At 52.6% G+C, this 26,770-nt stretch overlaps 10 protein-coding genes across 10 annotated transcripts; 6 read left to right on the top strand and 4 right to left on the bottom strand.

The window, feature by feature from the left end:
• Positions 1 to 1,555: 1,555 nt before the first annotated feature.
• On the bottom strand, positions 1,556 to 1,903 carry CkaCkLH20_09261 (uncharacterized protein; the record flags this gene model as incomplete). The annotated part of the gene is made up of 1 exon (XM_038891976.1): positions 1,556 to 1,903. The coding sequence occupies one exon, from the start codon at positions 1,901 to 1,903 to the stop codon at positions 1,556 to 1,558; it is 348 nt and encodes a 115-aa protein (XP_038742559.1).
• Positions 1,904 to 2,724: 821 nt separating this feature from the next.
• CkaCkLH20_09262 (uncharacterized protein) lies at positions 2,725 to 3,069 on the top strand (the record flags this gene model as incomplete). The annotated part of the gene is made up of 1 exon (XM_038891977.1): positions 2,725 to 3,069. The coding sequence occupies one exon, from the start codon at positions 2,725 to 2,727 to the stop codon at positions 3,067 to 3,069; it is 345 nt and encodes a 114-aa protein (XP_038742560.1).
• An 818-nt stretch (positions 3,070 to 3,887) lies between these two features.
• On the top strand, positions 3,888 to 4,208 carry CkaCkLH20_09263 (uncharacterized protein; the record flags this gene model as incomplete). Its single annotated transcript, XM_038891978.1, has 1 exon — positions 3,888 to 4,208. The coding sequence occupies one exon, from the start codon at positions 3,888 to 3,890 to the stop codon at positions 4,206 to 4,208; it is 321 nt and encodes a 106-aa protein (XP_038742561.1).
• Positions 4,209 to 6,785: 2,577 nt separating this feature from the next.
• Positions 6,786 to 8,224, top strand: CkaCkLH20_09264 (sec14 cytosolic factor; the record flags this gene model as incomplete). The annotated part of the gene is made up of 3 exons (XM_038891979.1): positions 6,786 to 6,988; positions 7,094 to 7,584; positions 7,641 to 8,224. 3 exons carry the CDS (start codon positions 6,786 to 6,788, stop codon positions 8,222 to 8,224), a joined length of 1,278 nt encoding a protein of 425 aa, XP_038742562.1.
• A 424-nt stretch (positions 8,225 to 8,648) lies between these two features.
• CkaCkLH20_09265 (magnesium dependent) lies at positions 8,649 to 9,335 on the bottom strand (the record flags this gene model as incomplete). The annotated part of the gene is made up of 1 exon (XM_038891980.1): positions 8,649 to 9,335. One exon carries the CDS (start codon positions 9,333 to 9,335, stop codon positions 8,649 to 8,651), a length of 687 nt encoding a protein of 228 aa, XP_038742563.1.
• Positions 9,336 to 9,958: 623 nt separating this feature from the next.
• On the bottom strand, positions 9,959 to 11,275 carry CkaCkLH20_09266 (acyl-CoA dehydrogenase; the record flags this gene model as incomplete). The annotated part of the gene is made up of 2 exons (XM_038891981.1): positions 9,959 to 10,106; positions 10,164 to 11,275. The coding sequence occupies 2 exons, from the start codon at positions 11,273 to 11,275 to the stop codon at positions 9,959 to 9,961; spliced, it is 1,260 nt and encodes a 419-aa protein (XP_038742564.1).
• A 1,873-nt stretch (positions 11,276 to 13,148) lies between these two features.
• Positions 13,149 to 14,331, top strand: CkaCkLH20_09267 (glyoxalase; the record flags this gene model as incomplete). Its single annotated transcript, XM_038891982.1, has 5 exons — positions 13,149 to 13,559; positions 13,624 to 13,776; positions 13,833 to 14,083; positions 14,139 to 14,248; positions 14,300 to 14,331. 5 exons carry the CDS (start codon positions 13,149 to 13,151, stop codon positions 14,329 to 14,331), a joined length of 957 nt encoding a protein of 318 aa, XP_038742565.1.
• A 1,816-nt stretch (positions 14,332 to 16,147) lies between these two features.
• CkaCkLH20_09268 (5 3 -nucleotidase family protein) lies at positions 16,148 to 17,112 on the top strand (the record flags this gene model as incomplete). The annotated part of the gene is made up of 2 exons (XM_038891983.1): positions 16,148 to 16,328; positions 16,385 to 17,112. The coding sequence occupies 2 exons, from the start codon at positions 16,148 to 16,150 to the stop codon at positions 17,110 to 17,112; spliced, it is 909 nt and encodes a 302-aa protein (XP_038742566.1).
• Positions 17,113 to 17,287: 175 nt separating this feature from the next.
• CkaCkLH20_09269 (uncharacterized protein) lies at positions 17,288 to 18,637 on the bottom strand (the record flags this gene model as incomplete). Its single annotated transcript, XM_038891984.1, has 1 exon — positions 17,288 to 18,637. The coding sequence occupies one exon, from the start codon at positions 18,635 to 18,637 to the stop codon at positions 17,288 to 17,290; it is 1,350 nt and encodes a 449-aa protein (XP_038742567.1).
• A 6,457-nt stretch (positions 18,638 to 25,094) lies between these two features.
• CkaCkLH20_09270 (cell wall glycosyl hydrolase) lies at positions 25,095 to 26,569 on the top strand (the record flags this gene model as incomplete). Its single annotated transcript, XM_038891985.1, has 3 exons — positions 25,095 to 25,179; positions 25,232 to 25,336; positions 25,383 to 26,569. 3 exons carry the CDS (start codon positions 25,095 to 25,097, stop codon positions 26,567 to 26,569), a joined length of 1,377 nt encoding a protein of 458 aa, XP_038742568.1.
• Positions 26,570 to 26,770: the final 201 nt, after the last annotated feature.

Genomic DNA, 26,770 nt, shown 5'->3' on the forward strand with positions numbered 1-26,770 from the left:
GGGAACAAACCTCTTTTTCCGGACGAAGAAGAGAAGAAGTTCACGAGAGACTCGGCGCGCGAGAAGAATTCAGATATACCAGTCGAGGGGGGTGGGGGTGCCCGAGGCAGAGGCAGAGGCAGGAGCGGCGGCCGACCTCGTCACCCCCTCCTGCCTCAGTTGGAAGGGCAGGTGCGATACAAGGCAGGAGCAACTCAAGGGGGCAAGAAGGCAAGAGCAGACGGAAGGTGTGAACGTGTTGTAACGTCGGCCTCCTCAAACAAGATTCATGAAACTGACGGCGAAGACTTCTGAATGGCATTGGTTTCAACGTCGTGTTACTATTCTACGCTCTCTGAACCATTTGAGATATCAACATCCATGGCAGTGATATTCTTGCACGAGGATTTCTGCAAAACACCATGCCTTGTTGTTGAGAAGCGATTGGCCTTGATTGTTGCATCGCTACCTATCACAGATGGCTCGTTGGAAGGCAGCTGAAATGATAAAGATATTCGTCCTGTAAGGAAGGAGAAGCTCGCACTGGGCAAGATATCAGACAGCCACGACAGGCAAGACAATCTTCAATTTCCGAGTAATAGCTTGCTTGACGTGCCTTCCTCAGACTGGTGTTCCTAGCGCAACTACATCATGGCAGCCGAAGCAACAACGACTGGCGGAAGGCATGACTGGGTGAGCTTTCACGACCACCTTCACCGTGTTTAGGTTTGTAACCTACACGTGATCGTGGCTTCCTGAGGACGTATCCAATTTTGCGATGGAATAGGTAGTCATGTTTACCCAAGTCTCCATCCCATAGTAACTGCCGGGATATGACACCAGACACGATTGCCTCCTATCTAGCCCTTGGTTTCCGGTTGGCAGACTTCATGCTGTCTTGATCCCGAATGCTTTATGGAATTTCAAAGTCTATCAGTACCTTATCTTGTTTGTGCAACTTTGCCCAGCAATATCAACGCACTGGATGTCGAATGGTACTGTACCCGCCCTGCCCAATCAAAACGTCATTTACCAATCACAGTCCAAGAATTCAACGTCAACCAGGACGGTCCACCTCAGCACTTATCACGACCTGGCTCAGCCGCTCAGATCCTTGCCCCTGTCTCCCGTATGCCTCGAGAAGATCGAGAAACCTTTCCCTGTTGGCGTATATATATAGGTAACGTACTTAGGCCGTGTCTAAGTTGTGCCTTATCTGTTGTCTCCTTTTACCAAGTACCCTGCCAGGTGACGTCAAACATACGGAGATAGTACATGAAGGTCAACGATGAACGTCACATTGCAGGTAGAAGAAACGTTTGGGTGGCAACAGAGGCTAGGAATCGCCCCTTGAGTTGTTTGAATATCGACGCGAAACCTTTTGAACACTTTCCCCGCCCCCAGTACCCTCGTCAAACCTCCACCTCATGTGGCAGGAAGAGTAGTACTGTTTGCAGGGCTCCCAGATTGCCTGCAATGTCTTGGATCTGTTGCCTGCCCAGTCCAACTCTTGATACGCCAAACACCTGTTCCCATCTGTTTTCCTTCGACGCCTTGTACACTTCCCATCCCGACTTTAGAGGTCATCGCCGAGGTAAGGCTCGCACATCTCCCTGTACCATTTCCTAGCCGTGTTGTGGACCTCCTTGTTGGGACACTTTTTGGCGGTGCAGGGGTTCAAGGTGTAGCCCCGCCAGTAGGAGACCGCGAAGTACTTGTCTTCGCAGAAGTCCCGCTTCGATATCGTGTTGACGTCCCAGGGCTTGCTGAGTTTGTTACCCTCGTTGAAGCACTCCTGCCAGCACTCGGGAAGGGGGTCGAGGCTCATTCTGTCGTCTTTGGGGGCAGGGCCTCCCCACTTCGTGTCGGCCATGGCGGCGCCGGCGAGGGAGGCGAGGAAGATGAGAATGGGAGCGGGTCTCATTGTGATGATCGTTTGTGAGGTTGATCGTGAGGTTGTTTTAGGAGTTTGTGTGTGGAGTAGAGGTATTTGACTGAGGGAGGGACTGTTAGTCAGTTTCATACAAGTTTGTTAGAGTCGATGAAGACTTACACGTCTCTGTGAGTGATGTTGTTGAAGATATAGGTCCTTCTGAGGTAGGTTGTAGATAGGGTTGATCAGGTTGGAAGATGTTCTTGTGAAGGAGGAGATGTTTGTGTGAGGATAACCTGAGAACGAAATCACCGGGAATCTGGGGGGAATCATTGGCCTTATATACATTCTCAAATCACCTTTCCCGGTCGTGGTGATCTGTACCAAGATCTAAGTTCATGAGAACCTCTCTAGCAGCCAAACCAGAAAACCCGCTGTTGAACCTTCAACGACCGCCGTGCCGCCACCTTGCTATCTCAGTCCGCTGGGAGATTTCATGTAAAGTTTCTCTCCCAGCCAATGGCATTGCGCCGTCGTGAGAATTTGTGCCCGAGTTCAAGCTGGAAGCCGGAACTCATGGGAGTGATTGAGCACAGCACCCTCGACTTGGTCCATCCGTCCGCCGATTATAGGCAAAAGACGTATCACTATTATTTTCGTGACACCCGCCTCACGCCTTTTCTACCAACCCCTTTGCCTTCCCTCAGAAACCCCTGAGCCGCCACCTTCTCTTCGTGCCGCCCGCAGCCCTCTCTATAACTAGGCAAAAGCACTTTTCGCCACAGTAAGTTGGACCACATCACTCATATAGATTCGTTGTTTACAATCTACCAATCACAGAAACGACAGAACGTGGACAAAACTCGATCACGATGAAGCTCATCACAACCCTCGCAACCATCCTCCTCTCCACCACCGCCCACGCCAGACCGCCACCGCTGGACGGAGTCCTCGTCCCCCTCACCACGCTACCCCCGTGCTACAGAGAATGCCTCGACTTCACCAACTTCGTCGGCCGGGAGAAGGGCTTCGACGTCTCCACCGTCACCGTGCCGGAGTTCTGCAGGGAGCAGCAGGCCTTCTTCCCGCGGTGGGACATGGACGAGATCACCGACTGCGCCGCGGTGCACTGCGGGGGCGACGTCGAACAGCACGCCGCGGCGTTCGAATGGTACCAGGCCCTGTGCCACTTCGGAAGGCAAAAGATGGAGTTGTGAAGGGCGGAGGGACATCACGCGCGGCTGCACGACCCCGGCCAGAACTCTCCGGCCGGGGGCTTTGCACCGGCGCCGACGAAGGCATGGTGGTCTAGCATGGGACCCGATCAGAAGCAAAAGTTGGCTGCGGCGAGGATGGAATGGTTGGGTGGGGCGGGTGGTGAACACAGGCTTTCTTGATGCCGGTGCTGATTTCTGGCTTCCATCTGCTCTTTGATTGGATTTCAACTGAATACAGGGATCTCAACGAGTTTACTCAATTGCTAATTCAAGTTCGATGCCCAAAATATGGGAAAAGCATTTTGGTGAACATAAACCTTTGAGTCCATGACACCGCTCGGGCGGAAACGCCACCCATGTTCATCGGCAAAGACGACACCACCGCAGCTGCAATTCAGGCCCCAACAGAGGTTAATAACCAAGCTCCACACATCTAAACGAGTAAATCTTCACCATCAACTCTCAAAAGTGAACAACACCGGAACTGTTCATTGCTTGGCTAAGGGATGTTCTCTGTTGTTCAGGTCTTCTCGGTTTTGTTCAAACAGCTATGGTGACTGTTGGTGTGGGATCGTCAAACCAAGCAGTATCTGAACAGTATATCTTTCAAACTTCAGAAATATCTGCGTCTCCAATAGTATATAATTCACATCGTTGTGCTACATGAGCATTTCCATCTTCTCACACTTCATCACCCACAGTCACACAACAATTCCTACTACCTAGTACAATAAAGCAAACCGCAACCTTTTTTTCTTCTCATCATTCCTCTATAAACACACTACAATCAGTATCAAACAACCAAATTCCACAACAAAATGAGCGGCTACGAAAGTGACGGCTATCAAGTTGAGTCAGTTGAGCCTAATCAGTTTTCAACTGGTCCAGTAAATATTGTAGCCTTCAAGAAGGAGTTCAAGGACTGGCGGGACAAGCAGAACAAGGCCAACACTGCCGAAAACAGACTTGAATTTGTCACCGCAGTCATGGTCAGGCTGGGCGAGTTGAAAGTCCCCGTGGAATATCCCAGTGGCCAAGAATACCTGCATTATAGGGATCCTTTCTTCTTCCTGAAGTCGTACGAATTGGATTACAAGACCGAGTTTGGAAAGGCCATGAAGAAGGTGCTGGGCAAGTGAGCGGGACCAGCATAGGCAGATCAAGGTCTCGCCTGACGCACCGCAACCTGGAGAGACACGCGGCCGAATATCTGGAGGCTCATCCGGACCCGACACAGTTTACGGCTTTCTCGCAGCCAAATGGTCTGGAAGCCGTGGATAGTTCGTCGGCCACTCTCAATTTAGCATGCTCAGCCGAGATTGGTCCTGCTTGCGCGGAGGAAGAAGCCAGGCAAGGAACAAAGTGTTGCTCAGACAAGCACTTGCACGGGTGGGGGTCTTACTACTTAGAGGCATGGATCGAGAGCCTCAAGGGTGACAACATCCGTCTCAGACAGCAGCACCTTCTACTTAGCAGATAGACCTCTCCTTCTTCATCTATAAAATGACATATATTGTTACACTCCTGGAGCCCTCAAATGCCGCTCAATACATGTGAATTGTCATAAGAATGTTTCTGCCGGTGTATTCCTATTCCAGGCACAGTAGCATTCTGATGACGTTCAGCTAGATGGCGTGGGGCGAACTGCTGATTGATATATGCTCCTGTGCAGTCCAATGTGAATAAAACGTCAACTCAGAACTAGTTTCATTTTGCGAATCTCACGAGACGGGCCCGATTGGCGGCGAATGTTGCGACTCGAGAAGCTCACACTAGCTTGCCAGAAAGAGCCATATGGGTTCGAATAGCAGCCTCTGATTGGTGAGACAAGGGCAAGGGAGCGTCTTCGGCGTCGGGATGCAGCCTCGAGGGGCATGAAATTAATTACCTCCACATCTCCCGCGTGGGCTCGGTGATCTCGTGAGAGGAACCGAGGGCTGCGCTTTTTGATTCAGAAGCAGCAAGCTCAGGGCAACCTTGAGGCTTGGTGAGCCTGACGCCAAACTCGCCTGCAAAACGCGCACCGGATGTTTGGTTTTCTCGGAAGCCGTTTGCTGCGTTTTAACATTGTGCCCCCACAATGACTCGCAACGTCACATTTTGATGATGTTTGCCATTGGCCGGTCACGCGCGGAAGGATGCGGTGGCGCCCGCATCGTCGTGACTTGCTTCTTGGCTGCTTCTGGTGAGGTTGGGGGTTGAGAAGGATGCGTATGTCAGTACGCGGGTCCGATACGTAGTCACGGTTCGAAAGGATCAAGATGGTTGAGATCCTGAACCGTGTTGCTGATTGATGTCGAGAATTGAGGCTATTCCTAAGGTTCAGCATCTCGGCCGATTTGTATGACGTAAGGCGCGCAAAGAGACGCTAATCATTGGCCAACTGGCTCGGGTTCATCGGGTAAATGGAGCCGTTGCGGGCGATAGAGCTAATAGGTGACAGGGATTAATTACTAAGGTATATAAGTAAAGCGTATTTATACGCTATATGACTAGTATTCTAACCTAATATAGTAATAAAGTTAGTACTATTCCTAATACTATAAATAAATAGGTTCCCTCTTAGTTTAACTTAAAAGTAAATTATTAAAATCTAAACTTTAAGTATATAATTTACTTAAAAAGTAGTTATAAATAGCTTTATCTATTTAGATCTTTATATTATTATTCTATTTAATAGAATTAAATCTATTATATAGTAGAAATAAGCTAATTTTCTCTTTTATTTCTCTTTTTACTTAAGCTTTTTTAACTCCTTTAAGATAATACTTATTACTTTTATTTTAATAGCTATTTAAGCTCTCTATTAAAACTTTAAAGATAACTCTTATAACCTTTAAGTAACTACTAAATAAAATAAAACCTCTTTTAAATTCTTTCTTAAAAATAAAGGTATTATAATATATTAAAGGCTTAACTATTTTAAGGGTATATTAGTTTAGCTTTTTCTCTATAATATATAGCTCTAAAAGATTATTACTTATAGTATTATTATTTAGCTAAATTATAAAACTCTATTAAATATATATTAATCTCTCTTAATTAATATCTATTAGAGTAATTACTATTTAGTTAATTACTTTTTTATATTAATTTATATTTTATATAGAAGTATTATTTTTAATACTATTAAAAAGGCTTAATAAAAAAAAAGAGAAATAATTAATATCCTAAATGTTATAATAAAATATAGGGGGGGAAATAGCTATATAATAATAATAATAAAGTAAATAATATATAAAGTAGAGTTTTAGCTTAATTAATATAATAATAAAGAAGTTTAAATAGTATACTTTTTTATAGGAGCTACCCTAGGCTTTTTTATAGGAGCCACCCCAGACAGGGATCGATCACAAGGGGGTCGCCTGCACACCGGAAGGGAATAGTGGGATCTCCCCTCGCCGATTACCATCCATTGCAGCCCGGGCATTACCAAATTTCCACCTGCAAAAGAAAGAGACCCAACGGATCCCGTTTGTCCCGCCCACGACCGCCCACCATGTGCTGCATGTCCGCCGCCGCCCGCTCCAGGCCCCCGATCTTTTTCCCCAGAGCGACGTCGCTGCTACTACATCTGCTTGCTGACGCCGATGCTGACTGACGGGTAATACGCACGTCTCCGTCCTCGTAAAAAAAGCGCGTCAAAGTCGAAATTCCTGTACACCGCCGAACCTCGAAATACCGAAACAACATCGCACAAAATACCACCCAACAACATGGCCGATGCCGCGACTTCCGACCCCGCCGCTAGGGTGAAATCCCACGCTTCCACCGTCAACGAACACGGCTACCCGCGCGGCCATCTGGGCCACCTCAGCGAGCACGAAGAGGCGCAGCTCGTCGCCTTCAAGGCGCTGCTCGAGGAGAAGACGCTGTATAAGCCAGGCCCGCCGGCGTCCCACGACGACCAGACACTGCTGTAAGTCTCATGTCGCCTTTTTGCGCCGCCGGATGTCTCGGGATTCGCGAAGCTGACTTTCTTTTCCCCCTTCTCTCCAAAAAGGCGATACCTGAGAGCCCGCAGCTGGGTCCCCGCCGACGCGCTCACGCAGTTCAAGGACACGGAGGAGTGGCGCGCCGCCAGCGACATCGACACCCTCTACAAGACCATCGAGCTCGAGGCCTACGAGCAGAGCCGCCGCCTGTACCCGCAATGGACCGGCCGCCGCGACCGCCGCGGCATCCCGCTGTACCTCTTCGAGATCAAGCACCTCGACACCAAGGCCATCGCCGCCTACGAGAAGTCCGGCAAGGAAACGTTCAGCAAGGCCAAGTGGGACGGCAAGACCCCGCAGGGCCTGCTGAGGCTGTTCGCGCTCTACGAGAACCTGACCCGGTTCAACCAGCCCTTCTCCACGCAGCTGCAGGACCGCGAGTTCAACGACACGCCCATCACGCTGAGCACCAACATCGTCGACATCTCCGGCGTCAGCCTGAAGCAGTTCTGGAACTTGAAGGGGCACATGCAGGCGGCCAGTCAGATTGCGACGGCGCACTACCCCGAGACCCTTGACCGTAAGACAGACTCCCGGCCTCAAAGCAGATCGCAGAGTGTAGCTAACACCAGCCAGGAATCTTCATCATCGGCGCCCCCGTCTTCTTCTCCACCGTTTGGGGCTGGATCAAGCGCTGGTTCGACCCCATCACCGTCTCCAAGATCTTCATCCTCAGCCCGCACGAGGTGCAGCCGACGCTCGAGCAGTTCATCGAGCCCCGCAACATCCCCAAGAAGTACGGCGGCGAGCTCGACTTCACCTGGGGCGACCAGCCCACCGTCGACCCCGCCTGGGACGGCGTCGTCAAGTGGGAGAACGGCCACTCCGCCTTCACCGGCCGCCCGGCCGTCTGGCGCGTCACCGAGGACGGCACCCGCGTCGAGTGCTTCGGCATCGGCAGCGTCAACGGCAAGGAGCAGAACGAGCTCATCGCCTCCGTGCCCCGCACCTGGCCGCCCGCCAAGGCCGAGAAGACCAACGGCAGCGCGACCGAAGCCGTGACGGAGAAGGACGCCGCCGTGACCGAGGGCACCCAGACGGAGCCCGTCAAGGTCATCGAGCCCGCCGAAGACCTGTCCAAGCTTTCCATCTCCGACACCAAGGAGATCACAGAGAAGCACACCAACGGCAGCACGACCGCTCCCGCCGGATTGGCATAGATGTTGTTTTTTCAAGATACTTAGAGCATAGAAAGAGGAGGTTTGCATTCTGGCATGACGGGTTTTTTTGTTTGCTGCTTGTGGGATTTGGGCACGGATTTATATATACCCCCGAGGGTTTCGATGTTCCTAATAGTATGGTTGAAGGCAACATGGTCTGGAGTTATAGTAAACAATCGAAGCATTTTTTCCATTTCATCATATGTTCTTCGTCTAAAGGAAATTGTTGGTATCAAGACGTCGCATCGTCCCATCTATACAAAAGACCCTGCGATCAGATTTAGGTTTAATCATCCCGTCCCGTCGTGCATTGCGTCACGGCAGTCAGCCCCGAGCCCGTGGGTTCGGGCTCCTCAAAGTTTTGCCGCCGAGCGCCAAATCGAAGCCTCTACGTCCCTTTCTATCCCGCCGCCGCGCCAGTTCTCTACCCCGTGTATCCCCTCCTCTTGCGCCACTCCGCAACACCCTTCTCAATCTCCGCCCACGACGTGCCGTCTCTCACCAGGTGCATTGTGACCCCCAAACTCTCCGTATCGCGGTTCCGACTCTCGTCGTCAAAGAACAACATCTCCGTAAACGGGATCCCCGTCTTCCGCCCGATGCTCTCGAAGTGCCGAATCTTGCTACTCGGATAAATCTCCAGCCCGCCGTCGAAGAACTCCAGCGCCCTCCTCGTCTTCTCCTTCTTCCCTCCCCCTCCGCCTCCACCCCCGCTCCCGCCCTCCTCTAAACTCGGCGGCGGCACGTGCAGCAGCTTCAGCATGTCGCGCGCGAGCTCGGGCGCGCTGGTGCGCGAGGCGACGGCGAGCTTGACGCCGGCGAGGGGCAGGGTGTAGAGGATGCGGGGCACCTCGTGGTAGAAGCCGAAGGACTCGCCGTGGCGGTCGGTCGCGGCGGAGTGGGCGGCGTTGGCCTTGAGGGGGCCCGAGACGTGGGTGTCGACCCAGAAGGGCCAGAGGGTGTAGTCGAGGTCGAAGACGATGAGCTTCGGCAGCGGGAGGTCGTCGGTCAGGACGCGCGGGAGGGAGAGGGAGTTCGTCGTCGAGGTCGAGGCCGTCGCGAGGGTCGAGGTGCTGCCCGGCTGCGGGGCCTTGGAGAGTTTCTTGGGCATTTTCTGTTTTTCTCTTTTGTCTTCTTTGGTGAGATGCGTGTGGTAAAGTGACAAAGGACTAGTCGTCGGTTTTTGAGAGTAGAAAGAGGGAAACGTCGTCCTCTGGAAAGGCCGAGCGCGGGGTTGACGGATTGGAAATGAAATGTTTGGAGGGGCAGATTGCGATGAGTTGCGATCGCAGGCGGCGAGTTTCGTCACTGGGCGGCGTCGGACTCAGAGCTAGCGCACTGGCCATCGGCGGGACGGGACCTGCTTTACTATTGCTGTTCCATGGGGACTGAACTCTCCTCTCCAACAATCAGATGGAAAATGAAAAGACTGGACGGGGAAAAAAGTCACAGACGCAATTACAACTTGAAAAATGCTCTATCAAATGTTGACATCGCGGCAGGTCTCATGACGGGCAAAAATGTCAAAAGATATCGACGTTGGCCTGATTCGAACAGACGCTCCCGAAGGAACAAGATTTCTAGTCTTGCGCATTAGACCACTCTGCCACAACGCCAGATACTCATGACCTTCAATTTGCTACACAAGAAGGGTAGCGCCAGAGTCGTCCTGGAGCTGCCATCTCGGACAGAACCATCAGCGTACTCAGGCATCTTCACTTTCTATTTCCTTCCTCAGAGTGCAAAGGGATCATATTCAGGATCCATCATCGCCCTTTGCACTACTCTCCTCCTGACTCCCTGGTTACCGCCGTCAAAGATGGGCAAAACAGCAGCCTCCTGCACCAACCTTGCAAACGGATACTCGCTCGACCAAGACGCTCTGTATTCATGTCAGTCAGAGGCTCCTTCCAAGCTCGAATTCAAACACGACACTCACATGCCAATAACCCTCATCGCCTCCGCAACACCCTCGACCGCCGCTTCAGATCCATAGATCTTCGCCTGCGAGCACAACTCAACGGCGTTCCTCGCGCCCGTGTCGATCGCATGCGCCGCCCTCCAGCTGAGCAGCTGCGCCGTGTCAATCCTGGTCTTGAGCGAAATCAGCAGGTCCGCAGCCGACTGCCTCTCGATGACCCTGACGCTGCCGCCCTGGTCCTTCTCTCTTGCGAACTTGAGCGCTGCCTGGAACGCGGTGCGCATGATTCCCGCACCCATCGCGCCGACCATCGCGCCCGTCGCCGCGAAAGCCATCTCGACGATCTGCACCGCCGCGTCGGCCGTGGCGACGACGTACTTCTCAGGGACGCGGAGGTTCTTGAAGGCGACGTGCGGGCCGCAGTGCGCCGTAAATCCTGGTGTCTCCTGGTACGCCAGGACGCGGAAAGCGCCGGTGTCGTTCTCGTCGAGCACGGCGCGGGGCACGGCGAGGAGCATCGCCGAATCTACGGGGTCGTCGGTGGTGATTCCGACGTCGCGGCAGAATATGGTCTGCACATCGGCCCCGCGCCCGTCCCACCCAGCGCCGTTCCCAGCCCAGATCTTCTCGCCATTCAATACCCAGCTCTCCCCGTCCTTCCGCGCCGTCGTCTGAATCCCCCTCCCTCCCTTCTCGAGGAAATTCGCGGTACCCGTCGGCTCAGACCACTGAAACGCCGCCAGCGGACTCCCCTCGCCCGTCAGAAACGGCGCGACCAGCTCCCTCTTCAGCGCCTCGTCCGCGGGCGAGAAGACGAGGGGCATCAGGCCCAGGCTGTCCGTGAGCAAGTTCAGCGCGACGCCGGGCTCCACGGCGAACAGCTCCTCGGTCACGAGCGCGGACTCGAGGAGCGTGCCGCCCGTGCCGCCGAGATGGGGCGGGACCAGGGACTTGACGATGCCGGCGCGGACGGCGGTCTCGAAGAGGGGCTTGGTGGAGAGGAAGCGCGAGACGCCGTCGTTGGGGAGTTTGGTGTAGGATTCGTACGCGCCGCGGAGCAGCTGCGAGGCGAAGGCGGCTGCGTTCTTGCGGGCGGCGAGTTGGGATTCGGAGAGTGTGAAGTCGATCATTGTTGTTTTGTGTGTGGTTGCGAGGACGAAGACGGAAGGCGGGGCGGTTCAATCGACCTCATGGGACATCTTCCCGTATGAGCAGCCTGGTTATCCCCCTCCGCGCTGACCATGTCTGAAGATCGCCGGCTGAGTAGGAATGTGCTGCAGTCAGCATGGTATCCCAAAAGGTGGTAGCGCAGGTAATGCAGCTCAATTTCGGGATGAGCATGCGTCTCCGATATTGGAGTTGACTGCCGCCGGTCGCTGTCCTGGCCTCATAGGTCCGACTTGGGCCCGTCGCGGGGATGGCCATCTCACGAATTTCTGCTTTTGAGAGGCTATCGTCAAACACACCAGGCGACTCGAGCGTAAGCACGTAAGCATTTGTGTCTTTCTGCATTGAACATGGATGAACGTCAGCTATGTGATTGTTTTCAGCCAATAGATGGGTCCAGAGATTCTGCGTGTTTGCAAGACCGGAAAACCAAGGAGGCAGCTGTCATGTTTGCATTGTAATACTTGGCGGCCAGGAGAGGGAAACAGTTCGTAGGTGGAAAGATCGAAGTCTGATAAGGCGATAGAATGAGGCGATAGCTCTGCTAGTTCTCTTCTTTGAGCAGTCTTTACAATAAAATCCTGGTGGGAGAAGTTGAGCTTGGAGGTGTGAGCCTGTGGCTTCCGTGTGCCCGTTGTAGAGAGCCGGGTCGATCGGGATCGGCACGCTGCCGACCGAGGTGTGTGCTGAGTAGAGAGCGCGCTGTTACCATCAGAAAACTCCCTCCATCAAATCACCGATACTTGGCGCAACACAATTGCTCTTGTGAGTAGTTGTCAATGATATTCTGGTACATTCGCGATGACTAGCTGTTGCCGGCATTCCACCGGAACGCCGCCGGTATTCCGGAGCCCTCCAGACCCACTTCGGCCTCGGTCCACCTGCAGGCGGGCCGTCGGCGGACCCCGGTCAACAATCGCATCGGTTTCTACTCTATGGACGATACGGCGGCTGATGGTCGTAGTCACAACTGAACGAAACCTAGTCGGTTGACCGAGGTAAATGAATATGTCTAGAATACCCTCAGGCGCCTGAAGCCGACCTGAACATCGCGCAATCGTAGTCATCGCCATACAGGATGTATCGGTCCCGAAACATGGGCTATCGAAATGTCCAAAGCCGACTACCATCAACTATCACAAGGCGAACCTTGTGTGTCGCATCACGCCGGAAGCTACTTTTTGATCCCGAAAGCTATGGCCACACGTCAGAACAAACACAGTTTGCCCAGCTAAATCCGTAATTCCGCACCTCAAGGAGCTTGTGATGTCACCGGGAACTTCGACCGGCAATTCTTATGACACAAACGGCAGACACTCTCAAGACAACATTTGTCGCCATTCTATGGTAGAATCAAGCAGTACACACGTTTATCCCTCGGCCACCTCGGAAACCTGGGCAACGCCTCAGGGCTGAACCTCTGAAAATGTCCGTCCCCGACGCCACGCGCAGCGTCTGAGTTTCGGCACACACGCGCCAGTCTGAAGTCAACGCCAACGCCACTAACGCCGAGAAACAAGGGACTTCGCGACGCGCCCCGTCCGCCGGACTGTTCGACCGCCCAAGCCTCAAGTACCGAGCTGTGCGTGACGTCCGGGGAACCGTGGTGGGGTAGTGCGGGGGAATTAAACTGGCTGATGTCTCCCCTCCAACGGCTTTTGCGAAAAACAGTTGGACCGGTCGGTTGATATAAGAAGATTCCGAAACTCCAACCTTTTGTCGCACGTAGCCTGACGTATTTCGACTCTTCGCGTTCTCAACTGTCCCCGAGTCGACCCAGCTCAACATCTGTCAGAGGCGAACTTCCAACTAGTTTACTACCCGACCACCGTCATCATGTCACGCCAAATCCAGCTCGTGCGCCTCGCCCACGTCTTCTACAAACACAAGAACATCGACGCTGCCCGCAAGTTCTACGACGACTTCGGCTTCTACGAGACGGAGCGCGCGGGGAACAGGACGTACTACCGCGGCTATGGCTCCGAGCCGTTCGTCATCTGCGCGGAGGAGGCCGCGGAGGACGAGTTCGGAGGTCCGGCGTTCGTCGTCGAGTCGCTCGACGATCTCGAGTACGCCTCCAAGACGCTGCCGAGCGCGACCGAGATTTACGAGCTGAAGGACGTTCCCGGGGGCGGCAAGTGTGTGACTTTCAAGGACCCGGTCGACGGGTGGTCGTTCCACCTGGTGTACGGGCAGACGCCCGTGGAGAGGAGGGATCCTGGGTTCCCGAATCTGAAGTTCAACTTTGTGAGTTTTGAGCGATGGGGAGGTGTGTTAGGGTGAGATTGCTGACGGGTTGTTGATGGACCAGCCCACGGAGAAGCACCGCGAGGTCAACCACAAGCAGCGCTTCACGAAACGGCCTGCGCCAGTACACAAGCTCGGTCACTTCGGCGTGTGTCTCACCAACTTCGACAAGGCGTACGAGTTCTACACGAAGAACTTCAACTTCTTCCCCAGCGAGGTAGGTTCCACGCTCAACCAGCACGACCACGGTCAACTCGACTTACACTGCCATAGCTCGTCCACGCCCCCGACAACAAGGACAAGAAGGTGACCGTCTTCTTCCGTCTGGGTCGCGGCAAGGACTACGTCGACCACCACTGCTTCTTCTTCTTCGAGGGACCCAAGTTCCACGTCCACCACTCGTCGTTCGAGACGCACGACTTCGACGCGCAGGTGCTCGGTCACGACTGGCTGAGGCACCAGGGCCACAAGAACTGCTGGGGAGTGGGCAGGCACATCATGGGCAGCCAGATCTTCGACTACTGGTAAGTGTTTCGTGCAAAAAGCCGTGGTGGAGCGGTTTGTGCTAATACGCCACAGGTTTGATCCTTCTGGCTTCATCATGGAGCACTACGTCGACGGCGACTTGCTCGACGATTCGGAGCCGACGCATCATAACCCTGCGTCGCCGGATAACCTCCATGTCTGGGGTGAGTTGACGCGATCTCGCTTGCTGAGACTTTTCTGACTTTTCCACTTAGGACCCGAGGTGCCTTCTGATTTCTTGCAGTGATGCCCGCCGTCTGCTTGACGGTTCATGAGCTACAGCGTAAACTGGTGAAGACTGATTTGGAGAAGAGTGAGACGGAGTTCACAAAGGATACGATAGTACATAATTGACACACATACAAATCACCCTTGGCCTGGCTTTCTTGCAAACCAGTGAAATGTCGGTGACGATTCAATCGCCCCACTCACTCACATGGGCGGCGATAGCGTTCGGAAGCCGTTTTCATGTGTGCGCGCCTCCTGTTGTCGACCGAAGATGAGATGAAGATGAGACGAGTTCATCAGTCCTCACGTGAAGTTTCGCTGGTCGAGGTACTTGTAGCGAGGCAAACCCTTATGGGGCCAAGCAACCACAAGGTAAACAAAATCATTACTATACGCAGTACTATACGCAGTACTGAAGTTTCGCTGGTCTTCTGGTCGCACGATGCTTCATCTTAATGAACCCGATTCGTGAATGAACTGACCTGGAAAAAATATAGGCCCTCACGATATTGGTTCCCTCTCCATGACCCCGTTCAATACATCAATGTCACTATGACAGCTCAGCGAATCGGCTCGCACCTCGACGTCACTGAAAGTGGCATATGAGACGAGCCTCAGCAGGGCTGGTGTGGCTCTGCCTGTTGCCATCCGTCGGTCGCGCGGAGCATTGGGCAGAGGCTGAGCCCGAGAGAGTGGGCGATTCGGGGATGCCGTGGTTTCAGGAAGCTCTCGATTGTTGGTCGCGAGCCTGCGCAACCGCAGCGGATACTCGACTTCAGTTTTCGGACGACGAGATGACGGCGAGGACCGACTTCAGTGTGAATGAGGTAAAAAAAGGACCATGGGAGGAGCCTCTTCAGCCTTGAAGTCCTCGTCGAAATACGACATGACGCGTGTAAATTGATTGCCGATAACCGTGAGAAGAAACTAGAGCTGTCAGCTCACCGATGGGCAATTTAAAGTCGTGGACCTTGCAGCGCTCGCTCTTTAGACTTTGCGATATTTCTCCCTCCCCGCGAGTCAATCACCATCGAAAAGACGACCACATGCCCAAACGGTGAACGGCGGGAAGGCAGAGACAAGGATTAAACACCCCGGAATCTCTGCACTGACGAGCATGAACGTCCTCCCTCATCCCTGCGGGCCGATGCAATGACACTGGACGGCAGCGGCCCTGGTCCCGGCCCTCCCGTCCATGGTCGCATTCTCCATCGGCACTGCCTCCCCCTTGCGGCATCGATGGCCGATATGCAATCTCCATCATTTCCAACCTCTCTGACCTTTGTGAGTCTTTTGGAGTCTTCTGCCCCCCAGCCAAGCCCCACGTGTAAATAGCTTCAGCGAATGACGTGAGGCGGCGGGGGTTCAAACAGGAAGCTCCAAGAGAGAGCGCATGTCAGCTTTCTTCGGTTCGTTCGGTCGCGCTTTTGGGGTTAGGTTTCATTGAATCAGGGGCGCCGCAATGAGCACGACGTCTATTGGGTGCGGGGATATTGACAAGATCCAAGAACCGTTGACGCTAATCTTGGAGTATTGGACCGAAGTCGACGATCATTTGGCCCGCATGCAGATGTTGGACGACGATTGAGTCCTGACAGGGCAGAGGAGGAGGGATTACCGATGGGATAGCTCCGGCTGAGGCACGTGTCAGTTATGGTTCGTGGATGAGCTTCTGGCCGACAGGGTGTGACCGTTTGGTTTCTCGTTTACTTAAACTCGGCCGATCGCCGGGAAACTTCTCACAAACGGTCTTGTTTCCTCACGCCTCAAGCCTCAGACCTCGCCTCCGATTACAATCGAGCTCTCCTCGCCCGCTTCATCGTCACTCTTTCAAGATGCGCGCCTCTACCACCTTCGCCCTGCTCGCGCAGGCCCTCGCCGTCCAGAGCATCCGCATCATTCAATCCAACGATGATGGCTGGGCCGAGCTCTACGCTCGCTCCTTCAACGACGCCATGAAGGCTTCCGGCCACGACGTCCTCCTCTCCGCCCCGGCCGAGAACAAGTCCGGCTCCGGTAAGTCCTCATCTAATCGACTTACCAAAGAATCAAGTCGCTAATCCTTGACCCAGGCTCCCGCGACGAGGAACCCGCCGCCCGCACCGCCGCCTGCCAGTACGACAGCTGCCCGGCCAACAGCGGCCCCGTCGGCGTCAACGAGACGCGGACCGACCTGCGCTGGGTCAACTCGTACCCCGTGACCTCCATGCGCTACGGCATCGAGCAGTTCGCCGCCGAGCAGTGGAACGGCCAGGCGCCCGAGCTCGCCGTCTCGGGCCCCAACGTCGGCTCGAACCTCTGGCTCTCCGTCCTCGTCTCCGGCACCGTCGGCACCGCCGTCTACGCCTCGGGCACCAAGGGCATCCCGGCCATCGCCTTCTCGGGCGCCTCCTCCGGCACCCTCGCGTGGAACACGACCCCCGTCCCGGCCCGCAGCGCCGTCTACGGCGAGCTCGCGAACCGCCTCGTCTCCAAGATCGTCAGCGGCGGCGCGCCCTACCTCCCCGAGAAGGTCTGGCTCAACGTCAACTTCCCCGAGGTCACGGACACCAAGTGCAACAACCCCGACGAGTTCAAGTGGGTGCTGAGCAGGATCAACCCCGCCATCTTCTCCGGCCCCGACGTCAGCACTTGCGGAGCCAAGGAGAGACTCCCCGAGGAGAACAAGGTCGTCGGTACTTCTTCCGGATGCTACATCTCCATCAGCGTCGGCGACTCGAATGACAAGACGACTGCCCCCAAGGAGAAGCAGCAGCCCGTTCTCGACAGGCTTGGAAGCTTCCTGTCCTGCTTGCCGTAAGCGCTGTGTGCATCGCACAAGGTGGCAGAGGCTCAGGGCAGAGGTGGATCATATGATTAACAACCTAATAATGAGAGATGAACAATTATATTTGCTTGCTTATGTCCAGTTTCTGCAACTGCCTGTGAATTTGCCTCGACTTGCGCACCAAGCTTACTGCCGTCAACGCTTTCATTCATGTTACATTGAGGCATTGACGCTCAGCAATCCAAGTTCTATAAAGCTCCTCCAACCCTTCGATTCCCCTCGGAAGCTCTAGACAACAAGCATCAAAGTCTCGAATCTCCTTAGTACCATAGACCTCTGGCTGCTCAGCCACGGACGAGGACGTCTCTGCGCAGTTCCCGGGCTGTTTGCGGCGCAAGTGACTCCGTAGCGCCTCTAGAAGCGCCATGGATTTCATGCTCCCGGGATCATCATCAAAAATCATCTGCAACTCTCTCGCACCCGGTTCGTTCACGTCGCGGACCTGCATGTCTGGCAAAGACCCGTTTTCCGCCGTCGAGTGTCCAAACCGAACCTGCGGCCACTGCAAACATCCAAACGACTCTAGAATGTCGGTGAAAAGCAGATTTCTCTCGACGAAAGAGGCATCGCCTGTGTACAGGTAAGCCCATTGCAACTTTCTGAGAAAGAAGTCGATGGTTGTCTGGACGCCGTGCCAGGACCACACTCTTGTCGTGTCGACGCCGTGGTTTATAAGAAACTCAACCTTGGCGCGGAAAAGACTTGGAACCTCTTCATCCACAGCACTATGCCACACCTGGCCGACGACCTGCGGGCTGTTGTCAACGCCTGCATTGACGCTGGCGTCTGCGTTGATGTTGGCGCCGGCTGTGAGAAGAAAGTCCATCAGCTCGATCGAGTGAGCGTCCGCGCTGGCTGCTTCGACGAGAGCAATGTCTAACTCCCTCTGATACTCATCACGGCTGACCTCAGGATTCTTTAAGCGGTTTTGGTCCAAGTCCTTCCTCAACTGACGCAGGATCTTCTCCATCGCTCGCTTCTTCAGCCGCCAATACTCGGTCTCGGAATTATAGGGCTTGACAGGGATAGATCTGTACCAGAATGTGAGGTGATAACGGCTTCGTGCGGCTATGGCGAGAGAGCCGAGATGGAGACGAGATTGCCCTTTCAGCCAATCCACCGTCTCATCACAGCGGGGACATTGTCGCGAGCCGGCGCTGTATAGCACTTCCGCACCCGCGTCAAGGAGGATATTGGCAATTCTGAAGCTGCCGGCTTTCAAGGCCTCGAGGAGACACACGTTGAGGTCATGGGCACGGAAGACCCATCGCGATGTTATCTGATGGGCGAGAACCCGTTCAAAAATGTCGCCTCTGTCGCGTTTGGTGGCCCAGTCCCAGCAGGCTTTCTCTTGGAGGGCTCTTCGATGAAGGATGGGGTTGGCGATTGTTTTCAGGTGACGACATGTACGAGCGATGCTGTTCAGGGTCGATACGGTATCTGAAGCCTGCACGACGGCCTCAAGAACCTCGACGGGGAGGTTGAGTAGCAACAACATTTCAGCGTAGTCAGGAAACAGGATGGCAGTACGTGTGGTCCCTCCGCATGTTGGTGGAAGTCGGTGATGCTTTTTCTTCTTCTTTTTGTACACCTTACTCTTTAAACCGGACTACATTAGAGGTTCGCTCAGACTTCCTCATGACTGCAAAGTTTCTCTCTAACACTGAACAAATCCCTTTGTTCTCATGAGATCGATTCTGTTTTCTTGGACTTGGCCTGTTCAGACAACAGGTTGAGAGCTTGGCCTCCTTTGTCTGAAAACTTACGCGTCTACCTTTTTAGGTTTCCGCGGGTAAAGTTTGAACAGGGCGAGGAACCCTTTGAGAGCTGAACAATTCTTCATCTGACATCGGGCGTTTTTGAAAAAGCTTGAAAGATACGGTCAGAGTCCACAGTTGTGGGATCCTCTCACCTCAACGGACATCCGGACTAGCATTTACGAAAGCTTACATGTCAAGCTGCTCCAACGACCATAATTGTGGTGGAAGATTTTTTCGGGCACACAATGGACTGTATGTTCAACTTTCCAACAATACGGGCCTGCGGGAGAGGCCAACCGGATTGGTAGTAATTACCGTGGAATGATGTTCAATTTGAGGCTTTGAGTCGAAAGCAATACAGCAAAAAATAAGAGAGCTTGAAACCAGCCAAGTAGTTCTCGTATTACGACGGCCGCCTCTAAGTTGCGGTATGATCCACCTGCCGCCAAGGTAGACTGAAGAAGAACTCTACTGCATCCGTTGCACGTGATTAACCCCTTACAAACTGCGAAAACCTGAACCGCCGAGTACAAAATGTCATGAAAAATAAAAACGCTGAGAAGTGAACCTGTTCTAGGCCCATTCGTCCAGGTCAGTCTGCATTGCCCGTCGTAAGAAGTCATAGTTCAAAACGGACTCCCTGATCTTCGCTGCCTCATCATGCCGGCCTCCTTGAGCCAGTATACGCCCCAAAACGAGACGATCTTGCAGCAAATTGCTGGCAAAAATGGGTTTGTTTGCATCGCTGTCCTTCTTCTGAAGGGCGCACTCGTTCGCTCTGATCGACTCTTTCAGATACGCAATGCGGGATCCTGCGTCTCCTGCAGATTCGAAAAGATACCAATGCGCCACTGCGTAGAGCTGCAGCTCTCGAGAAGTCAAAGTGTCGAAGCAGCTGTGCGGCCTCGTCGTCATTCTACGAATAAACCGCTCGCAAAGACCAGGGAAGGCTGTCGAAGATATCCCCAATACATGTACAGCGTCCATGAGGTGAAATTCAATCTCCATGGCTTCTTCCGATGCAGATCCAAAATGAGATATCGCCTCATTCAACATCTTCTCAACCCTCTGAATCGTGGAGTGGCGTCGACTATCGTTCCTTTGGCTCCCAAGACGCAGAGCTTCAACGTAGGCTTTACTCGTGCTGAAGTCGTTCTCGCCTCGTAACTGCGCATAGATATCGCTGACTATGACCTGCATCTGTGCTAGGTAATGTTGAAGACCTCGAAGCCCTCTCAAGCTTATCTGATACATAGTGTTTGCTATGCGCGTCAGAGGTTGCCCGGGTTTCTTGATTTCTAGGATGCCAGAGACATGACGAAGGTACGTCTGCAACTCTTTCTCTTTGCTTCCCGAAACCAAACAGTGAGGAATATCCAGTAGCAGAGATTGGTAAATTTTAACGGCTGTTTCTTCGACAGCCAGCTCTAAATCCCGAAAGGCCTGGCGCAGTATTACACCTCCCTTGATGAAATTGCATGTTTCAAAGAGATAAAGGGCAAGGTAAACCTGTCTCGAAAGGTGATCTGCAGCCTTTGGAAGTCGACTGAATCTGCGTATTCGGCTCCAATCAGGGTCCTGCTCAGAAGATGCGTTGATGAGGTCTCCAAGATTGATGAAAAGCCCTTCGCTCTGTTGATAATCCTGACAGCCGTAGGCTAGATTGATCAGAAAGTTCCGCTGTCTCCGTAGTTGTAGTTGTGCTTCATGACAGACCGATTTCATCTCCGCGTGATGATGTTTCCGGAATGGTCTTCTGCAGGTCGCTGTCCCGTGCGACATCTCGATGTTCTCGCCATCGAGGCGACTTTTTCGAAGTCCTTTGGAGTCGTATTTTCTCCAGTTCCATCTAGAGAACTGTCGCTTATACATCCTCTCCCTGGCAATGCAAGTTTCAGTAACCTGAATGTGGTTATCTGTTGTTTTGGTCTTGGATACTCACGTTGCGAAGAACGAATGCCTTTCCGCCATAGTTTCTATGGTTGCCTTGAGTGGAAGATTCTGCTCAAGATACAAGCCTCGGATGTTGTCTTTCATGGTCTCCCAATCCATCCGAGTTTCAGGGCGTTGTGCTACATTGATGGCCTCAGCAGACTTCTCGGGGCACGTCGACAAGACGTTCAAGAGTCCATGTAAAGTGTGTAGTGATGAATAAATCAATCCCTTGGGGGAAGCCGCGTCATGATCCCTCACTGTAGGCACTGCCGGAAAGATCTGCCTTGCGTTGTGAATTGTATGTGGTTGAGAAGCCATGGCCCTTAGGAAGAAAGGTCTTCGAGCCCATATGCTGGCCGACTGTTATTGCCCCAAATCCTTCATGTGAGTACTGTGGCCTGAAGGTTTGATGTAAATGGGAATTTGTCCTGGGGTGATGTGTTCCGCAGGAAGTAGGTAAATTTTAATGAAGGCCAAGGCCGAAAAAATGCACATCTCGCTGACATGATTGTACAAACCGGCCAACGAATACAATTCTTGTCTCGCAATGTAAGGGCTTTTTAGCTGTTTGCAGGTGCCCAATGAGCGTTATTCAGTGCTTACCATTTCCACTGCCGACTTCGTCATCCTGCATGAAGCAAGTCTGGCGAACACCCAGTAAGATGCTTGACATAGCCATTTGCCCAATCATTTCTCTTCTTTACGATCAGATGTGCTCAATATCCAGAGGAAGCACTCGCTGATTTACATGAATTCTCACTTTTCAATCTCACTCGAGTATTTCCACTGGTACCAGCATCGGTCGCGCAAGCCACATTAAGTCTGATTCGGTCAGTCCAGCAATTCGCGAACTACATCAGATTCGACCACATTGGAAGGGTACGTGTACACCGGCGCTGGAGCCCAGTTTATTGTAGAGAAAGAATCGCCCAGGCCGAAATAGGAAGTACCATGCAAAACGCAACTCAGAATTCACGTACTGAAGTCAGGTTAGTAAACGTTACGGGACTGTCTTTCGCCAAAACGTGTCAACGTGTCATCGTGCCTTCCGCCCACACTTCCTATCGTGCAAGCCCTGTTGTACTCTCTTGCACCGTCTGTTGCAAATTTGGTGAGTCAGCTGTAATCTCTGCGCCTGCGTCGCGAGCCTCTTTGTCTCCTCAGATTTTCACTCAGTTTCCCTTCAATCTCGGACGACTGAGTAGCGCTATAGTCGAGTACCGGATCTTATCCTGGCCCTCAACTTTGCTCGCAGCATACTCAGTTGCCCGGATTGCCATCTTCAACCATTGGATAGCTGACACGATATCCTCAAATGCCTCTTAGCCATAGATTCTCAACGACCAACTATTCCATTCGGCCAAAGGCTCGTGCTTTTTCAACCTCAACCGACACAGGTTTCTTGGGCACAGAGCCTTCACAAAAGCTTCTCCAGATTCCACCAAGAAAAAGCAACATTCGGTATTCTAGTAACCTGACCCATAGAGCTAATTTACCACATCTACAAATGCAACTTTGAACAAAATGTGACACTCATGGTTGAACATCTTTCCACACGAGTACGTGGACGAAGTAGCATGAAATGCTAGAGAAATGAGATCGACTTCGATTGCAGTTGGGAAATTCAGGCCCCACCCGCCCAGGCTGCCAGACCTGAAGCAATGACTTGGGTAGGAATTTTGGTTGCAGAATGCAAAATCCTTCAGGATTGGGGGCCAACCAGCAATGAACCAACTCACGGCTGCCTAGAACATACCTAGCACAGGTGGGTGGTAATTAACTCAGGTGGAGTTTCACTCGGCCAACCAACCGGCCGGCAGTGAAGGCCTCAAAATCTCATTTTCGAGTCTGGTGGGTTTGTGAAGATGTCTCTGAAAAAGCTCTGATTGATTCACAGCAGAATAACCCGAGGGGTAGATGCGCTCTAAGCCAGTGCAGTGACAGGTGAATCGAGAGAACACCTCTTGCCTGGCGAGGTTGACTGAAATGTCACATGAGAATTCTGAATTTATTATTGCAACTCGAGGAACACCACAATCAAGTCGATCTTGATGATACAGTGTATTTGATCGAGGTTTTCCCATTCCTTTTTTTCTGGTGTACTGAGAAAATAGTGAAGAATGGCTTGCGGTATGCCTTACTTGGCTGTCCGTCGGCAAAACTTGTCGGTTCCGTACAGACGCCGCATACTTACAGCAATACTGATGCATATCTGTTCACCTCTACGCCACAATTACTTGATTTCAGAATATTTTCTTACTTCATCTCTGTGTAATGATTGCTACTGAGATGTCAACACAACCAATGAGAGGGGATGCGTCGGGCAAAACCTTGCCCGGAAATAGATTTCCTCAAGTGCTTGGTCGTTGCTACACTAGACCTGTGGCCTTGAGACCCATTAAGCTTGAGCTTGATATGAGTGAGACTGAGACATAAATTCACAGACAAAATTTGATATTCAATACATGTACATGTAACACTATTGGTAAGAGGTTAGACGACTCTCTTTTTCATCATCTTTCGTGCTACGAATCAAGGCGCCCTGAAAACTGCGAGCTCATCTGTTAATGATCCAACCGGGTGGTTTCTTCTGCAACTCTCCGAGGCTCTTCGGTACCTGCGCAGCCGTGGATAAGTCGAACTTGTGTCGAAGTTTGTGTCCATGTTACCATACATCTACCCGGCTTCCGCGGAAAGGACGCCAAGTCTTCTGAAATGCAAAAGTTGTCGTTCTGTAACTCGTATTACTCCGTCTCATCAGACTAGCAATGAAGGTTTTGGCTATTCAATGAATTGGTACCCCTGCTCAGCTGATCTCTTTCTGGAGCTTCCTAAGGAGGCAAGCGGTGAATCAAATAGTCGCTCAATTACCCGGGTTACACGAGAACATAGTCTTGCATCACAAGAATTTTTGATGCTGAAGCAATAGACGTCTCTGCCAACGGCTCTTTGGCCGTTTTGACATACTTGTCACCGACTCACGCATATGAGTGGCGGTCTCCAAAAAACCCAACTAATGTTGCGATTCGCGTTTCTCGGTGTTTTCGTCTTGTCTTGGTGCTCCACCTCTCTTGAATCATGGGAGATTACTGAACAAACATTCAATACGAGTGACACCTACATGCAACTACACTGTATTTATGAGGAAACCGCGTCCGCTTACTCATCTTATCGCGAGAAAAACAAAAGAGGGCTGGCACTTGTTCCCATTCCATCGCGAACTGAAACGCGTCAGCCAACACGCACTCCACAGGGATTCCACAAATGTTTCCACCCGACATGCAGGTCAAGTATTCGTCACCCTTGGCAAAAGCTTCTATTGGCCCTTCCAACTCCGCTCAACGGCCTGCCGCCGGCTCAAAGCCGGCGACCGGAAAGGGGCGCATTACGATCGCAACGAAGATCACTCCACCTCTCCCGTGCCGGCGCAAAAAACAAGAGTCTGCCCAGCCGGCTGTTTTTCTGCTCGCGGCCTTCGCTGGGTTGGTTTGGTGTGCCTTGTTGATAGCGCGATGCCACGACGACGCGGCCTGGTGCAGGCCACCTGATACAATACCATTCGCGTCTACGGATGAGTGTCTGGCAATAAGTTGCAACTTCATCCTTCGGGTTTCAGCCGGATGAGGACGCAGGACAGCGGAAACACCGGGAACGCCCTCTTCACGGAGGACTTCTCTGGAAATTGAGATTTTCCTCAGAATGGAACAGATCTTCCCAGCATGAACCGAGAAGAGAAAAAGCAATCCTTCTCGTGAAGTCCTCACTACTATTTTTGGACCAACCGCATCCTCCAAAAGCCTGGCAGCAACCAACGGTCACAATGAACCATCCCCTTTTCCCCTTTCCCATTGCATGCAACATGGCGGATTTCCGATTCAAGAACGTCCGAATAACAGGGTTGGCAAGCCTCCAACAATGGAGCGCGGTTACCCTCTCACAAGATGCAACTTGAGTATCAGCCTGTTGGATTCTTGTTCGCGGGCATTAAACTGGGTAGCAAACGTCAGCGGTGGAGAGTCCGAAATTTGGACCCGCGTCTGCACAGCCCCTCGATCGTTTGTGTATGTGCCCTTTTAACCACGGTGAATTCTTCCGCCCGTCTTGGCCCGTCCCGACCGGCCTCTCTTCCGTTGTTCGTCGTCGTCGATGCCAAGATTTCCCCCGATTCAATAACGTCGTCGATTCACCCGGTCTAGCCTCCCGACTTCGCTTGGGAACAAGCCTTGACCGATCCTCTCAGATATTCGCCAATCGATCAAAATGAGGCCAGCATTATCGACTTTGACGGCGGGTTTGAGCTTGGCGACCGCAGTCAATGCTATTGATGTGACATGGACTGATAATGGTAAGTTTGGGTGGTTATCTGAGAGTATCTTCAGTCGACTGATGTTTGCCAGAGTCGATCAAGAGTGCGGCAAGCACAATCGCATATGGATTGGTAAAATACTACACCGGAAACAACACTGGTGATACGCCAGGAAACTTACCAGATCCTTACTACTGTAAGTGTTTATGACTTATGAGTTAACGCCTGCTAATGTCTTTTAGGGTGGGAGGCCGGTGCCATGTTCGGTTCGCTCATTGATTATTGGTGGCTCACCGGAGACGACTCATACAACACGATCACGACGCAAGCGATGCTGCACCAAGTCGGCGATGATAACGACTACATGCCCGAGAACCAAACACTGACAGAAGGAAACGACGACCAAGGCTTCTGGGCGATGGCCGCCATGCAGGCTGCAGAGTACAAATATCCTAACCCTCCATCGGATCAACCGCAATGGCTCGCCCTGGTCCAAGCAGTCTTCAACGAATACGTCTCCCGCTGGGACACACAACACTGCGGCGGCGGTGTACGATGGCAGATCTTCACGTGGAACGCCGGTTACGACTACAAGAACTCGATCTCGAATGGATGTTTTTTCAACGTCGCCGCACGCCTCGCTCGATACACCGGTAACACCACTTATTCGGATTGGGCGGCAAAGGTCTGGGACTGGCAAACGAACGTCGGCCTTCTCACGAGCGATCACCAAGTCTTGGACGGAGTGCATTTCGAGGGCTCGTGTCCCAGTTCTACGGATAAGACGACGTGGTCATACAACGCCGGTATCTTCCTTTACGGAGCGGCGGTTATGTACAACATCACCGAAGACGACGTATGGAAGACGCGCGTGGACGGAATGCTCGAAGACGTCACCTCGAAATTCGTCCAGAACGAGATCATCTACGAATCATACTGCGAACCGACGGCCCAATGCGACCAGAACGCCCAAAGTTTCAAGGGGTATCTTGCTCGATGGCTAGCCGGTACATCACAAGTAGCCACGCACACGGCCGACACGATCCAAAAGTTGCTGCTGTCTAGCGGGAAGAAGGCAGCGGCAGCCTGCTCGGGGTCTCCTGCTTCGGGCTTCAAAGGTCAAGCAGGCACAGCCTGCGGCTTCTCCTGGATCAACGACGGCTTCGACGGGCTGGTCGGTGTTGGCCCGCAAATGACCTCATTGCAGATGGTCATGTACAACCTCGTCCCGTCGGCGGATCCGCCTGTGACGGCGAATACCGGAGGAAACTCGACGGGAGATGTTAATGGAGGCAAGAGCGACGGTGGAGATGGGACTGGAAAGTCTACTCTACGAGAGATTACCACGGCAGATAAGGCTGGAGCTGCCATCTTGACTATTCTGGTCACGGGTAGTGTTGTTGGTGGAACAGTTTTCATGGTCATGTAGATTTTCATTCTGGTTGTAATTATAGGGTCATGGTGAGTGGCTTGGACATGTCACTACATGGAAATGGAGTTCACTTTGCGTTTTGATACCAAGCCAAAAGTAATGTTTTGCTCACTACAACGTTCACAAGCTGCAGCATGTTTCGCCTAATGTCGGTGCCTTCATGTCAGTCCTGATGCATATCACAATACTTTCTGTCAT

This window comes from Colletotrichum karsti (assembly GCF_011947395.1).
Source record: "Colletotrichum karsti strain CkLH20 chromosome Unknown Scaffold33, whole genome shotgun sequence".
Lineage (NCBI taxonomy): Eukaryota > Fungi > Ascomycota > Sordariomycetes > Glomerellales > Glomerellaceae > Colletotrichum > Colletotrichum karsti.